The 16,470-nt window shown below is 50.2% G+C and overlaps 1 protein-coding gene across 1 annotated transcript in view; it reads right to left on the bottom strand.

Moving 5' to 3' along the window:
• Positions 1 to 6,775: 6,775 nt before the first annotated feature.
• Positions 6,776 to 16,470, bottom strand: part of GRK3 (G protein-coupled receptor kinase 3) — a 128,080-nt gene continuing 118,385 nt past the window's right edge. Inside the window, exons 18-21 of the mRNA XM_047088070.1 lie at positions 15,879 to 16,041; positions 13,046 to 13,182; positions 10,515 to 10,628; positions 6,776 to 9,278 (exon numbers count right to left, since the gene is read on the bottom strand). Of these exons, the coding sequence (XP_046944026.1) occupies positions 9,117 to 9,278; positions 10,515 to 10,628; positions 13,046 to 13,182; positions 15,879 to 16,041 (576 nt within the window). The 3' untranslated portion in view covers positions 6,776 to 9,116. The remainder of the gene's footprint in view (positions 9,279 to 10,514; positions 10,629 to 13,045; positions 13,183 to 15,878; positions 16,042 to 16,470) is intronic.

Raw genomic sequence — 16,470 nt, forward strand, 5'->3', positions numbered from 1 at the left:
CCACACAAAGCTGCGTTCAGCCCGCTTTGTGAGACCAACCTGGCCCTGAGTCATCCCCCCGCCCCCACCTCTGGCAAAATCCGCCAAGGTAGATATGGGACAAGCTTGGACCGATGCCTCAACATCCAAGAAGATTCCCACACTATCAGTCTTCTGTAAATCAGTGTTATCCTCCTGGGGGCACATGCTCGAGGTTCCTTTCCAAGGTTGCAGTTCTTTTTTTTTAAGTTTATTGATTTATTTTGAGTGAGACAGAGACAGCCCAAAGCAGGGGAGGGACAAGGAGAGAGGACAGAGAATCCCAAGCAGGCTCTGAGCTGCCAGCACAGAGACTGACGCAGGGCTCGAACCCACGAACTGTGAGATCATGATCTGAGCCAAGACCAAGAGCCGGACATTTAACTGGCGCCCGCAGTTCTTTTCGAGACTGCGACCTCTTCGCAGCTTGGTAGGACATAGCGGCCAGTGTACTCCCTCCACTGGCACACCGTCCCAACTCACCTCTGTTGCAAATTTGCACTCTCGGAGCCCCCTCTCGTTGAACTAGGGGCTTTCTATGTTCCATCTACGACCACCGATTCCCATCTCTGACCACGGCCAGCCGGGGAGTGGGTGATCCAGCCCCCACGCCCCACTTCAGCCCCCGCTTTCTCCCACCGCACCCGGGACTGACCTTGCAGACTGTTGTCTTGGGGGGAAGCTGCCTCTGAGACAGAATTCAAGGAACAGAAGTTTATTGATGAGTTCTCTGGTACCTATACCAATGGAAGGATGGAGAAGAAATGAGGATGGGGGGGGATGTCTAGCTGTGACAAAGGTCCCCCAAACGGCTTCAGGCAGCCAGATGAGAAGTTCTTCCGTGAAGGACGATCTGGACAGCACATGACGCTACCCACTACAGACCCTTGGCCGAGGTCATCCATGACATATTTGGCAAGGTAGAGCGACTCATGACCACAGTCAGCACCATTGCTGCTACGCCTGGACACAATGCGTCCACACTCACCCCTGCAGTCACTGGCCAAAGCCATGGGCAAATTCCACCCTGAAATGACCGGGAAGCTCACTGGCATGCTGTTTCGTGTCCCCGCCCCCACTGCATCTCATGGATCAGATCTGCGGTCTAGAAAAATCTGTCCAAGGCATTGATATCAAGAAGGAAATGCAGCAGGTGTCAGAGGGCGCTCTGGGCCCCAGGAAGCACCAGCCCCCACTGCCGCAATCTTAACAGTAATGCCCGCTCCTCCTCCTTTGGGGATGGCATTACCTCCAACACCACTTTGTCCAGCTCATTTCCTGGCACGACAATGAATTTGGCCACAACCACCGCATGGCAGACCTCACGGTCCTCAGGAGCTCCCAGGAGTTAAGAGTCCTGGCCGGTATCCTTGGCAACAACCTTTCCCCTTGGTGGAGTCCCTGCCCCAACTCTGTCCCCAACACAGAGAACTTCCCATAGTCTATACCAGGGGTTCTCAACTGGGGGGTGGCTTCGCCCCCACAAGGGACATTTGGCAACGTCTGGGGTTGTCCAGACTGGCTTGGGAGGGGTGTGGGCACTGGCATCCAGCGAGTAGAGGCTGAGTGGTGCTCAACACCCTACAGTGCCCAGGACGTGCTGCTGTCCCCGCCAGAGACTGACCCAGACCCAAACTTGCTGGGTCCGAGAAATGCTCTTCTGGTGCCTCTGGTGCCCACCTCTTGTGCCTGAGGAAGGGGAGGGCCCGGGGCTCCTGTCCTCTTCTGTCCTTGCCCACTGCGCTGCCATGGGGTCCACACCCCGCACGTCGGGGCAGGACTGGGAAGGGGGAGGGGATGGGGGGTGCTGGGAATGCATGCTTTAGAAGGGAGAGCAGCAATTATCCGTGAGACAACGTGGAACAAGCCGGCGGACGTGGCAGGTGCTCCCTGTTTGCTTGCAAACGGTCCCTCACATTCACCCTTAGTCAAAACTTGGATGTTTTTGGTTGGGATGGTCCCTTGGGCGCATCTAATCGAACGCTTGTAATTCAGGAATGAGAAAATCGCAGAGCAAACAGGTGGCCCAGAGCGGCCGGCTGGGAGTCGGAGGCCCAGCACTCACCCCGTCCTGCCGAGCCAGCAGCTCTCGGGAGCGGCCCTCGTTACAGGGCGCATCCGACCGAGGCCTCGGCTGCATGCCACCCTCTGCCCACGGAGCGGACCACCCACTCCACAGCCGGGCCTCCGCACAACTCCTCTGACAAATGGTTTCGAATCGGCAAACACGAGCACATTCCGGGGAAACCAGATGGCTACACGAGTCCATCGTACTTTCCTTCTTTCCTGAACCGGCAAGACACAGAACGTGCTTCCAGTTCAAGGACAGGAAACAGCCAGCCTACCCTCCACCTGTGGGCCCCCAGGCGGGCAGATGTGCCACGCCACCTCCTTGGATTTTTGGTTTAAACTGACGTGCACCCTGGGGTCTCTCAGCTCATCTCCGTGGGAGCAGGGATGGAGAGTAAGGGGTCTGTACTTCCGGGAGGGACTCACCCTGAGAGTAAGCGGCGGGGGGGGTGGTGGCAGGGGGAGTGCTGGGGTAGCCTAGACTAAGTGGGGAGGAGACAGTGCTCCAACACTCCAGATAACCACAGAAATGCAGTCCTCTTCCTCTTTATAAAATCGACTCCTGTGTGGATCGTTCTCAAAACCAGGATTCGTTAAAAGGAGTCACTTCCTGACGCCTTAGCAGCTTGATAAAAAAAAAAACAAAAAACAACGCAGTTTTGAATCAGGGGCGGGGGAGAGGGGTTGGGGTGGGAGGACAGCACACCAGAGTAGAAATCTTTGTACAGATGCTTTTTATTGAGATTTTAGGTAAGCAGTTTATCAACATGGAAAACCAGCCTAGCTGCTCCAAAGTAACCGTGAAAGCCGGTGATCATTAAATGGACTGCACGTGCCTTGCACAGGGCGGGTGGCCGCAGGCGTGGAACAGCATCTCACGTGGGAGAGGACTTGAAACGTGCACTAGTTAGGTGTCTACTGGGGGCGGGCTATAGACTTCCACTGGCACGATCAACGGGAAGAGAGATCACACGGGAATTACATGGTGATTTTATAGGTAACGGTATCTAGATTTACAATAAGGCTGTAGAGCAACGCACAACAGGAAGCGAATTTCTTTCTTTCGGGATGTGACACTTTGCCAAGAATACAGTAAATACGTTACTGTGTTGGTGGCTGCCCAGCGAGGAAGACAGGCAGAGAGAAATGTCAGCATGTGAGGAGGGACCCCTTCTCCCAGGGACCGGTCATTCCAGCTCATGTCAACCGGTCTGTCCGCTCGAAAATAAGACCCCTTGCAAATACAACCTCTCGCAAAGTTTTAATCCTAGATGAGGGCGTTCGCCTTTATGATCCCGTTTTCCAAACCATTTGGAAGCAGTGAGGGGGCAGGGGAAAGTCACGTTCAAATGTGCAACTCCTCGGAAGTGGTGTTTTCAAACACAGCTGGCCATTCGTAACGAGTGCCGAGGGCGGACCTTTCCTTCGGTACTTGGTAAGTCAGGTGCAACAGTCGCATCTCGGGGCGACGGCGAGACGGGTGGCAGGGATTCGGCACAATCGGACCAGGAAATGATGATCTGGGCTGAAGGATGATGGAACAGAAGGGACGTCTCCCTGCCCCGCTCGCTAGGACGAGGCCGTGGCTTTAGAACTGACATCAAAAGGGAATCCCGCCAAACCGTGTTACTGAGACTCGTTTACGATGCAGCCAGTCTAGAAGAAAGCGTGTGGGGTACCTGTCAACGAGCAGGACGGCTTCTGAAGAGGTAGATGAAAGCAGTATTTCATGGCAAGTTTGCTGTCAGATGTTGTCGAGAAAGCGCAGGCGCTACTCAGCCCAGAGCAGCCGATAAGCTTTTGTTGAAAACAGTCCATGGCAGTGGGGACGGCTGTTGGCCCCATGTGGCTGCACGCGTTATTTCCGCTTTAGCTTATGAGAAACAGAAAGGACTGCCTTTTCTTTAAATAACAAACTATACAAATAAAAAGGAGCAGAAATAAGGAATGCTTCGATGGAAAACAAACGTAAGGATTCAATAAATAATATAAAATGCTTTTGTGCTAAAATAGAACTCTGTTTATATATATATATATATATATATTTGTATATGCAGTTTAGCAATCTTTATGTTACCCAGAAAAAGCCAAATCTATCATAATCATTTAAAACATAGAAAAATACAATTTAACAACAGAACTTAAAAAATGGCCAGTGTTTAGCTTACAAACCACATACAATATATACAGCATGGAATGTTAATCAACTGAGACACAAGAAAGAAATTAAATTTCAAGTCCTTTGTAATTACAAGTGCACGGTTAGAAATATTTCTCCATTCCCTACCCTTACATGAAAGACATTTTATAGTAGGACAAAATAAAATATGGGAGCAGAGTTAACAGTATTCAGAGATGATTTTGAGATGGTGGTATAAGAGAGTTTCCTCTAAGAATGCTGAGTTATTGAAACCTTAAAAGGCAGTTTTTATTCCTGTAGGTTTTTGATGAAATGCATATACTGTTAATCCATTTTCTGGTGTGTGTGTGTGTGTGTTTAAATAAAGGTAATTTAACATTTGGGGTGCCGCATTTATTGGTCAGTGCTCCCCGGCCACGTCAGTGAGTGTCTGGGCATTGGGCACTTCCAGGGTTGGGGGGGGGGCATCCCTGTCCCTCAGCTGTAAAACAGCAGGTCTATTAGTTTTTGAGAGTGAAAGAAATCTGAAGTCCATTATGACCTGAGGAAATCGTATTATTTTAGAGTTCAACTTTCATTAATTCGACAGGAAAAAACTTATTTGAATGTAGCCTGGGTAAAAAGAAAAAATTCATATTCGTATGAATTCAAGTAATTAATTCAAATCTCTCGGGGCAACTTTTCACGGGAGGGAAAATCAGGTTAGATCTTTCGGAAAAAACGTTTTCAAATTCAAACTATTAAAAGCTCACTCTATGGATCGTTATTAAGTAATCTCTAACCCAACGTGGGGCTCGAACTTGCAACCCCGAGATCAAGAGTCGCGTGCTCTGCCGACGGAGCCAGCCAGGCACCCAGTATCCAAGCTCCTCGAGGAGTGAGCATGGCTTAAACAGCAAGTCCGGTGCTGTTATTCTGGGAGGCTTCCTGTGGCTTCAATGGATGTGCGACAATGTCTGCAGCTGGCCACGTGGCCCTGGGGACAGCCACCCAGACCCTGCGTCTGGCCCTCTGGGGAGCAGCAAGGCATGGCCAAATAGGGTGTTAGCTCTGGGTGCTGTGCAGAGTCCTGATGGAAAGCCAATGGCCTATTTATAAGTTCAGAGGCTCCATAACTGAAAATAAAGTGGCCGTGTCTCACCATAATTACTATTCAACTCCTGTTTCAAGGAGGGAAAGAAATCAGCCAGCTTTAACTCGGGCGTTTGCGTGGTGCTTGGTGCAAAGGTTGTGAGTTTTGACCTGCAAGGTAACGTCTTCCTTCCTTTGCCCCATTCCTACCACTGCCCTTGTCTGGGGGGGGCGGCGCCCAATCCACTCACCCCTCCAGCCCACAGCCCCCCCAGCCACCACCTGCCAGACTCCAGTGAAGCCCCACCTCCTCTCGGGGCACAAACGTGTCAGTCCTTAGGGGTGGAGAGGAGGTCACTCATCAGGCGTCTCTGGATGACCCAGAAACACTTCCCTGAACACGACTGAGAAAAAACCCCACGTGTGATGAAGTCTTACAAGATAAGTCTTAACGCCAGCGCATTTGAAAGTATGTTTTCTAGATTTACATCGTGTGAAAGAGGTCCAACTTTGAGAACCTGGTTTTCTTCCTGACATGAAGTTGATTCCGTCGAAAAGGCAAATGCTGTGATTGAACTGGTGCAACTACAAATGCCAAATGAAATTTTTTAAATCATCAGAGAAAAACCACTCTTCGATCTTTTCTCGTGTAGTTAAAGCTGTCAATTGGTAAAGGCTATTTTTTAATGGTCAGTGAGGGCCTTAAAACGATGGTTTCTGATATCGGTGTGGCGCACTTCAAATCACAAATCGAGCTCAGTCTTGCTTCAAACAGATGGTTGCGTGTTGTCGCTGTGGTCTTTCTGGAGCTGGAAGGCTGCTGTCCTCCACGGCTGGCCCTTCTTCCCCACGGATCCTGAAATCGTAATGTCAGTGAACTGGCCGATCATTTCCATTAGCACGGAACCAGCGAATTGCTGTAAGTTTTGCTGAAAACTCCTACTTCCACATGAGACAGAAGGAAAAACCACGACCCCCCAAGGCCATGAAGGAGCGACTGCACCAGTGAGAGTATTTTGGCTTAAAAAAATAACCTTGGACTCACTCAAGTTTTTCATGGATTCCATACATGTTGTATAGCAGCTAGAGGTAAGATCATCTTTGTTTTTAGACTTTGCCCTTCTCATTCCCTTGATTTATGAAATCAAGACATTGTAACTTTATAAAAATATTACCAACTTTATCTTCCTTGGATAATGAGAAAATGTGTGAATTTTGTCCTTTTGAATGGTCCAAACGTAGGAAGGGTCAAACGTCTAGGAATGATGTGACACTCTTAAAACCTTCGGAAATAGCCAAGTATGCCAAGACTTCTAAACCAGCAGCTTGGGGCGCCTGGGTGGCTCAGTCGGTTGGGCATCTGACTTCGGCTCAGGTCACGATCTCACGGTTCGTGAGTTCGAGCCCTGCGTTGGGCTCTGTGCTGACAGCTGGGAGCCTGGAGCCTGCTTCCGATTCTCTGTCTCCTTCTCTCTCTGCCCCTCCCCTGCTTGTGCCGTCTCTTTCGTGTGCAAAAATAAACAAACATTAAAAAAAAATAATAATGAAATACACCAGCGGCTTTCTTTGGCCACGCAAGGCCATGCAGGCACAAGGCGCTGGCACAGAAGGGTCCCGGAGGTGTCTTCTGTCTGGCAGCGGAGAAACTGGCCCCGTCAGGACGCCTGTTGGGGCAAGTGCAGGTAGGAGACAGGCCAGACAAGACCCCAGCACTGGGAATTAAGGTTGAGGCAAAAGGGCTCTCAGGCAATTTCCCAATTCACGTTTTCCTTCTAAAAGGCAGATGAACCTTCTGTTCTACTCTGGAGCGAAAAAGGTATCTTTCAAACAGCCGCACACTGGCGTGGCTGACGCACTCGGATCTGAAAGGGGAGACGCTAAGCCCAGCCCCTCGAGGAGTCTGTGCCCGAGGGCCTTGACTGTCGAGCGGGGACTCGGGGCGCAGCAAACTGTACGTGCTGAGCGCATGGGAGCCTGCAACGGGGCTGGTGACAGCAGGGACAGCTGTCATTAACCACAGTCGGGAAGGCGCTCACCCTTTGCGAGGAACAACTACTTTTCTGTTGCTAGCGGTTTTTTGGGTTTTTTTGTTTTTGTTTTGAAAACAGAATGTGAACGTCAGTCTTCCCTTTTAAACCAGGGGAAGGCATGTAACTAGGGCACCCCTCCTCCTCTACTGGCAAGAGCGGAGTAGAACGGATATGCTCATGTAGACCCCAACTGGTAGCTGAGATGGGTAAGGAACCTCCAGATTTCTTTTCCAAAGCAACTCCTATGAAATGAAACACGTTCTGTAATTATCTTCCAAACTCTCCAAACAGAATTGCATTAAAAAGTACTGCCTTTCCCAATGAGCACAGGACCCAGAGATTTGGACCCACTGAAAATATCGAGGGCAGGATGCAGACAGCTGTGATCGGTTGTTGGTATTGTTAGTAAACTTAGAAACATACAACGAGACTGTACTAAGATAGATATGTGGACTTCAAAAAAAATTATTGTTATTATTTTTAGTCTGATGACAGAGAGGACTGCACTGGGAAAATCACCACTTCTTACAGCCCAGCATTTATTTGGGGCGTGAAAAGGGCGGAGGGCACGTGGCGGGAGAGCAAGCCGGGGGTGGGGGGAGATGACAAGATGCCTCCGGGATCAGGGGAAGGGCCTTTCCGCTCCCCTGCTGTGTCGGGCGTGGGGCGACCCACGAGGGGGGGGGCAAAGTACTACTCACTAACGACAGGCCAAGGTCGACAGGAAAGTCAACAGATGCGGTTAGCCCACCTGGACACATTCATTCATTCTTCAGCATCCTTTAGTCAATGAAATTCACTGTAAGTTATGCTACGACGTGAAACGGAGCGATTCTTCCCTTCCTGTACACACCCATTATGGATACGTGTCCTGAGGGCAGGCAGAAGGAACCGGAACGAGCGGGTCCTGGAACCGCTTACTGTCGGAACCCTAGACAGACTCGCCCCCCAGCAGCCGTGTGCACCCAGACATGTGAAAGTGCTATGTGTTTATTTGAAGATGTCTGAGAAACCGCTGTTGCCCCGGAAGCCAAAACCCCATGGCCTTGCCTTCACAGCCCGCCAGGCCTTCCCACGATCCGCTGTGGAACGCCCTCAGTGACGAGCGACGGCCATGTCCTCTGAGGGCACACTCCCTCTGTTCCCTGTCGGAGGCAGGCTGGTACCCGTGGTTCCGCACACACGGTGGGGGCCCAAGTGCAGCCTTCTCGGCAAGTATCTTCAGCTTTCAGCCCCGGGCAACGAGAGGTGGGTGTGCCCACGTCCTGCCCTGCGGTCACGTGGACCAGGCACTGGGGAAAGTGGCACGTGGGAACGAGGCAGCGCCCGGGCCATCCGTGCCCAATGCGGCAGAGGGCTGCGCTCCGTCCTGGCAAGCGCAAGATGTGTCTGACGGTCATACGTACAGATCGAAGGGATGGGCAGGAATCATTCCAAGTTCTAAGTTCATAGATACCCAAACCGGGACGCGACGAAGGAAAAGAACTTTCGCTTATTTCTTCAGTAGTTTCGAGCGTGGACAGATGTGATGCAGAGGGAGGCACTCGGGGGGAGGGGGGCGTGGCGGGGGGGGGGGGGTTGGCCGGCCCCATGCCGACAGCGGTCAGAGCTCTTACTGGGAGCACTTCAGCGTCCTGGGTCCTCCCGGCTGTGGAGGGGCCCTAGGGACACGGGGACCGAACCTCCGACCCCCGGACTTCTCCAAAAGGCTCCATCTCAAGGGCTGAAAACCCTCGGCACGGGCTTCCTTGCGGCCCTGTCTCCCCAGGACCTTCCTGCCCTGGGTGTCAGAGGCCATTGCTGTTCCTGTGACAGAGGGGAGGCTTGGACAGCTCAACCACGCTGGAGCGGGACTTGTTGAGGAACTTGGGGGCGCGTCTCAACAGCCGCTGGGCCTCCATAAACGTCTCGGTCAGCTCCTTCTTCCACTGCACAAACTCGGGGTCGCTCTGCACGGAGACACAAAGGGAGAAGTTGCCACGGGCTGGCCCGTCCTGCCGACAGCCGGGGTGCCTCTGGCAACGACAGTGACGTGCTGCTCTCCGGCCCGCGGCGGCCTGCATCACTGCGGGCCACACGGGCGGCCTCCTCCGGGGCCTCCCGCGGGAAGCAGGGCCAGACCGGCGAAGCCCCTCGGGTGCCCCTCCCGATCCCCATCCCGAAGCACCGCCGGTGATCTGCTCAGACGTGACCTCCGATTTCTGATTTCTAAACTCAAGTCTGTAAAATAATACCTGAGGGGGAGCTCTGACAGATTAACCAGCACCTTCACGCGGGCCCTGTGGCGGGGAAGTTACTCAACACATGGCCTGGGCATCTACTGCCGGTTTCTCTCTCTAAACATGCTCTCGCGCACACCACCCCCCCCCACACACCCACCCCCCCCACACCCCACCGCCCTCCACACCCGAGACACCCCCCCCGACGCCTACACACATACTGTACACCCCCACCCCCCACCCGCACCTACGCGTGCACACACACATGCACACACACACACCAGCACCTCAGAGGAATTAAATTTGGGCTACGGTAGAACTCTGGAGCGAGAAAGACGGCACTCCCCCTTAGAGGAGTCACTTTGGTATCTTGCGTTTGATTAAACATCCAAGCCTCAGCCTCAAACATGCTGAAAGATGAGAACCTGGAGACCAGGGGTGCCTGGGTGGCTCAGTCAGTGGAGTGTCTGACTTGGGCTCCGGTCAGGAACTCATGGTTTGTGAGTTCGAGCCCCACACGGGGCTCTGCACTGACAAGGCTGGGCCTGCTTGGGATTCTCTCTCTCTCTCTCTCTCTCTCTCTTTCTCTCCCTCTCTTTCTCCTTCTCTCTCTGCCTTTCCCCTGCTCATCCTCTTTCAAAATAAATAAATAAACTTAAAAAAAAAAGAACTGGGAGACTCGATGACAAATAGACCCCTAGTAAACAGTGACAGTTTCCAGATAGGGCAATCCAATTACTCCACGGTCTTCCTCTCCTGCCATTTTCTGACTTTCACATGTTTGACGGTAACTGTTAATTTGCTGAGCTCCTGGTACTGCAGGGCTTCCCTGCTAAGTAAGTGATAAAGCATGGATTTAAGCAGAGGTTTCATACCCAGGCAGCCATCTTCGCTGGACATATGTATAGCTGCCCAAACTTGCACCTAAGGGACACGTTTTTAAAAAAAACAAAAAAAACAACTCACCTCACATTGCAAGACAAATTGCTTCCCTCCTTTTATCCTCAACAAAATGCATTTCTTGTCTTTAATCTGAGTTTCTTCCACAGACAGAATCTGTTCCATCGTCAGTAAATTTTGCTAGCCATAAAAAAAAAAAAATGACAAATTACTTCACACTATTTCCCAACTTCTTCCATTCAATTGATAAATAATACGGAAAACTATCAGCTCAGAAGAAAAAGTAAAAAAAAAAAAAAATCAGTCTTTTTCTTTCTTTGAGGATATTCTAGAAGCGAGGGGGAATGGCTACAAAGAAACACACACAAAATTTAAACTACGGCATCTCGCAGGAAACGGCAAAGAAAGGAACGTCTCGATAACTCTCACACAGAATTGATTTCTGAGCGGCCGTGACTCACACGTACCCTCGCTGTGTCGCACGCCCATCTGAATTCTACCGACCAGGCTGTCAGCAGACAATGAAGCACCGTGTGACTTACGTGAGCAAATGGGGCGAGGCTGTTTTTGACACGGCAGCCCAGGGAAGGTCTAGCAATGTTGGCTTGTAAGCTAATGATTTTTTGCAAATATCAAAATGATGTAATAAATCCAGGTGACATCCTTAAAAGATGGTCACGCCGGGTCTATAAGAGGATGGCCTAAGGTGACTGCTATAGTGACATGAGTACCTGACTGTTTTATGTTTTTTTGGATAAATACTCCAGGAATCCTAAATGAAAAGCACCATCGTGGAGGCTCACGTTTCATATTACCTGATTTATACCTACGAACCTATCCATCCATATACACCTAGACAGCTCTCAAACAGCACACTACACATTGACTCTCCTGAAAGCAAGCTAACTTACTGAATCCCATGTGTTTAAAAAAAGGAAGATTTTTTTTCTTAAGGTTTTCAAATATCCTGAAAAGTGAGACAATTTCCTTTCAGTGTGCACCACAGAGACTGCCCGGTAGACAGCAGAATTCAGTTGACCCTGGGACAACACGGGTTTGAACCGTGTGGGTCCACTTCCGCGCGGATATGGTTTCTTTTTTTTTTTTTTTTTCCCCAGGAAATACAGGACAGGTCTGTAAATGCATTTTCTCTCATGGTTTTCTTAATAACGTTTTGTTTCTTCTCGCTGTCTCTGTTTTAAGAATACAGTATATAAGACACATAACAGGCAAATTTTGTGTTAATCAGCTGTTTACGTTATCGGTAAGCCTTCTGGTCAACAGCAGGCTATTAGTAGTTAGGTCTTTGGGGGGAGTGAAAAGTTATACGTGGGTTGTTGACTGTATGATGGGCCAACAGCCCTGACCCCAACCCCCCATCGTTTAAGGGTTAACTGTAAATACGTCATATGCCCAGGGCCGCTCGTTATCTGGAAAGATTATGTAGTACTAATATACGTGAATTATAGCTTGGGTGCTGAATTTATAGATTTGTGAAATACATATACTATATGTAACACATATCTATAGTATAATATTATATAACATAATACATATTATGTAATACCAGCACCTGAGTTATAATTCAGGACCCCCAGAGACTTAGTACTTCATGGCCCAGATGTATTAGCTTTGGAAGACAGCCCCCTGGCACTGGTAATGGTGAGAAGGTCTTGTGCATTTGAACGGGATGTGATGTCCGACAGCAATCACTCATAATTCAGCAGCCACTTTACCCACAGGGATTTAAAAAAGTCCAACAAACAAGATTAGAGGTCACTCTTTTCTGTACTTCTCACCACTGGACAACTGATGGGCAGTGTTCGGACACATTTACAACACATCGACTATACGTGGGACCCCCGTCCTGCTTCCTTGGCCCCAGAAGCTGAGCCACTCCGTCCCCGAGAGCAGAAGTGTCCCTTACGCCTGGGCTGCCAGCTCCGGACAAGCCCTCCGCTCCTCACACAGTAGGCACTTAATAAATGCTGCCTGCCTTGCTTAAAGGGACAGTGGGGATCAGAAATTTCTTTCTACCTTGTTCACAAACATGAGCCCTCGAAACGACCCGAGGGTATCTTCCTGCTTACGGAATGGAAGTCACTTAGAATTTTCCAACAAAACGGACACCGGAGGAAGTGTGGCTGGGCGACCTCACCTCTGCGCCCAGCATCCCGGCTCGCTGCATTTGGGCCTGACGAGGGGAGGCCCCGTGAAGGGGAGACTGGGTACAGGCAGACCCACAACTGTTGGGCTGTGTCATGGGCGCTGGACCTTCTTCTCTGAGCTCTGGATTTAAGTGCCTCCGTCTGACTCCAAGGTCCGAGATTCTTTCTTCCCCCCTTTTTTTTGACCTACCTGACTGCTCTCTAGCCCTTCTTCAAACCTGGCTGTTTTGACCTCTCACGTTCTATTTTCAGATGTTACAAAATCCTCCCTTGACTCGAGGGTTAAAAGCTAAAGTCTGAACACCAAAATCTCACGTGGGCAGGTTAAAACAGTTACGCGGAGCTTCGCGGCGTATTCCCTGCGACACGAGAGCCATGTGGCACTCGGAACGCTGGAAGCACGTGCTGGTGACGTTACTTCAGACTCACCCGGGACTCTCCCTCTCCTCTCCATTCAAGTCTGTTTGGAAAGAGGTAAAAATAGCGACGCTGCCACTGAGTCAGGAACGGGTTCCCCAGTTTTAGCATGTAGCCATGCATGATGCAGTCTTTTCCCAGAGCGTAATCTGAGGAATATAAAATAGCCACAAATTAAATGGGCTCCGAAACAGATCGTCCGTGTTATTCTCAGAAACAACAACAACAGAAGAATGACACACTCTTTGGAAAAGTCAAGTTTCTATGAGTGGAAACATGTCCCGTAACCATTATCTCGGGATCGCAAGGACGGGTCTCTTTGGCTCTCTGCTGACGTCGTTAAGTGGCTGTTCCTCAATATTCGGATTCGTCTGTGATGTTCCCTGACTGCTCAGAGAGGACAGAGGTTTGTTCCCAAACTATTCTTTCGTTACGCGTGATAGCAAGAATGGGAGAGTAGAGAGGAGTTCGATTCGAGCACTGCCCAAAGTACCTCTGCCTTTACGTGGGCCTGGGGTTCTCCCTTCAATCCTGTGAATAATAATAAGGAACTTACCAAGCAGCCGAGGTAACATGAGGATCAAAACTGCTTACTCCTTAAGGTTGTATTTATGCCCCAAGTACATGGTTATGCAGACAGACCAACTCACACTCATGCTGAGTCCTGATCGCACTGTTAGAATGAAATACTGTCTTTCGCTCTTTGTTTAAAGGTTCATTTTAAGTGGCTGGCTTTGACTCTTTAAAGGCTTTCGTGACTGGGCTAAAGTTCACTCTCTCTTTTTCCTATTCCTTCCACAGCTACGAAGGGAACGCCTGTTCTGGGCACGCTGGGTGCCACAGGAGACAGAACTCCTGGCCTCAGGGAGCTATGGTCCTCACAGGAGACCCCGAGGATGAACAGGTAAGTAATACCCACATAGCGCCGCACGCAGGAGGGAAAAGAACCAAGGAGGGAGGGGACGAGGGGATCGGGTGGGCTCCCTGGAGTTGTCATTTTAATGGAAAATTGTTTGTACTGCGAAAGTATATCGATGGTGGAAGCCTCACGGGTCAACTTCAGAGACCTAAGCCTAGACTGTACTGCTCTGTACAGTGACTCTGGAGATCTTCAGCCAAGATCCAGCGATGCCCACATCAATCACTTGTATATGAGGGTAAATTCGCTAATCTGCTAGATGCTCTGATTGCAGCTCTTGCTACAACGAGACACTTGGGCAAGGTCATTTAGGTCCGCTTTGTCTGGGTCCACTCTCTCAAGATCCTAGTGACATCATGGCCCTCCCAGGAGCAAATCACCATGGATGTGACCTGCCGTGTAAAATTTGCTACAGCAGGGGCGCCTGGGTGGCTCAGTCGGTTAAGCGTCCAACTTCAGCTCAGGTCAGGATCTCACGGCTGGTGGGTTCGAGCCCCGCATCGGGCTCTGTGCTGACAGCTCGGAGCCTGGAACCTGTTTCGGATTCTGTATCTCCCTCTCTCTCTCTGCCCCTTCCCCACTCACACTCTGTCTCTCCGTCTCTTAAAATCTATATAAACATTAAAAAAATTTTTTTTTTAATTTGCTACAGCAAAGAGTCCAGAGTGATGTCAATGGACGCACGTGCTAAGGAGCAGCTTAGAGATGAAGCCTGCCTCCCTGGAGGACGGAGGGGAGCACAGTTACGGGGCTCTACTGCTCCCGTGGTGTGTACTCAGGTGGCTTTTACGTAAGGAGGGATTCATCCAGGCTCGGGCATGCTTTTCTGAGCAGGTGGTGGATGCTACTGGCAAACTCTCAACGGGACGAATGAGCCTGGATCAAGATGCCCCCCTTCAAGCAACTTAGAACAGAATGAAATTGGTTCTGGTCGTTCCTGTCATATAACGTCAGCCTCAGAGACAGTCTTTGCCCGGAGCTAAAGCGAAATGATGTCCTCCCCATCAACCACAACAGATTCAGACATCCAAAATTCATAAAGTCCGCGGAAAAGCAAGAGCGCCCACGTTCGCTGAATTAAGAACGGCTGATTGGTTTGATACTTGGTGTCTTGCATGCAACTCTGGACATCCCCCATCGGGCACTCAAATATTATAAATAAAAAGGCGCTTTGGTGGGGCGCTGGGGTGGCTCAGTTAAGCGTCCGACTTCGGCTCAGGTCATGATCTCACAGTTCGTGGGTTCAAGCCCTGCGTCGGGCTCTGTGCCGACAGCTCAGAGCCTGGAGCCCGCTTCGGAGTCTGTGTCTCCCTCTCTCTCTCTGCCCCTCCCCTGTTCATGCTCTGTCTCTGTCTCAAAAATAAAAAATAAACAGTAAAAAAAAAATTTTTAAAAAAGGCGGTTTTAACTTTATTGCTGTTTGTCAAATAACTGTAATTATATCCATTGATATCTCTTGACAAGTGATATGTGTGCCAAGTTCCCCACCCGAACCCACATACTTTGAGAAACGGAAACGTAGGCCCTTTGCTCAAAAATTATTAAGGACGCCAAGACGGTGGCCGCAGAGTGTTCAGCCCAGTGGGGTGCCCTCTGAGGTGGCCCAGGTCACACACCCATGAAGCCGGGCCTGCTCCTGACACCGGACGAGTTTTCAAGGAAGACACTTGTCAGCTCGCCCTTAAGGCTCCAAGATCAGAGGACTCACTGACACAATGATGCTGACCGTCTTTATTTATACGTTGACTAAAGGCTTTGAAATATTATACTGCACTTTTCCAAGCCACATAGAACTATTTATGGCACCCACCCCCCCCCCGCCACCCCTGGAAAGTACTTTATGACCCAAATACTTTTTCAGCTTTACAAGAAATTTTAAGAAATTCATCGCATTGGAAATACTTTGAGACACGCTGGCTATTTTACCTTCTTCGTGTCCAAGCTGCTTATTTTTAGCTCTCTTCCTGGCCTCGATTTTATCCGTGTCTGCATTTACTGCTTCATAAACGGTTTCTGCTACTTCCAGCTGCCAGCGCTCGGAGATCACCAAGGGGAAGTTCTTGTAGAGATCTTGGTCGCAATCAAGAAGCTTATTATTTTAAGAAATCAAGACAGGTACGATTTAACATCCTTAGCAAGGCAACAGATTCAGAAGTATCCTATCTGTGCGTGGGAAGTCAACTGGCCACATGCCCCTGCTCATCCCGAGCGACATCATCCTCAGCTCTTGGCCACGAAGCACGAAAACCACACTGATCGGAGCTCCTAGTTTAGACACGGACTACCTGTCGGGAGGCCTGGAGAGGCTACCTCAGGGAAACCCGGGCGTCCAAACCAGTCACAGGGGACAAAACCGAGGCGCAGGAAGTTGCCTGAATGGCCCAAAGTCACTCAGCTGGTAAGTGCAGATGTGAGCCCGGTCTGTGGGACTCCAGAGCCTCGATTATGGTTTACAAAACGTAAAGTATGAGGATCCCTTTTTAACCCCAAAAATGTCTCCGGGCTGCCACATCATAGC

Source organism: Lynx rufus, unplaced genomic scaffold, assembly GCF_022079265.1.
Source record: "Lynx rufus isolate CCGP_SWC_20201006 ecotype Redwood Valley unplaced genomic scaffold, mLynRuf1.p SCAF_24, whole genome shotgun sequence".
Lineage (NCBI taxonomy): Eukaryota > Metazoa > Chordata > Mammalia > Carnivora > Felidae > Lynx > Lynx rufus.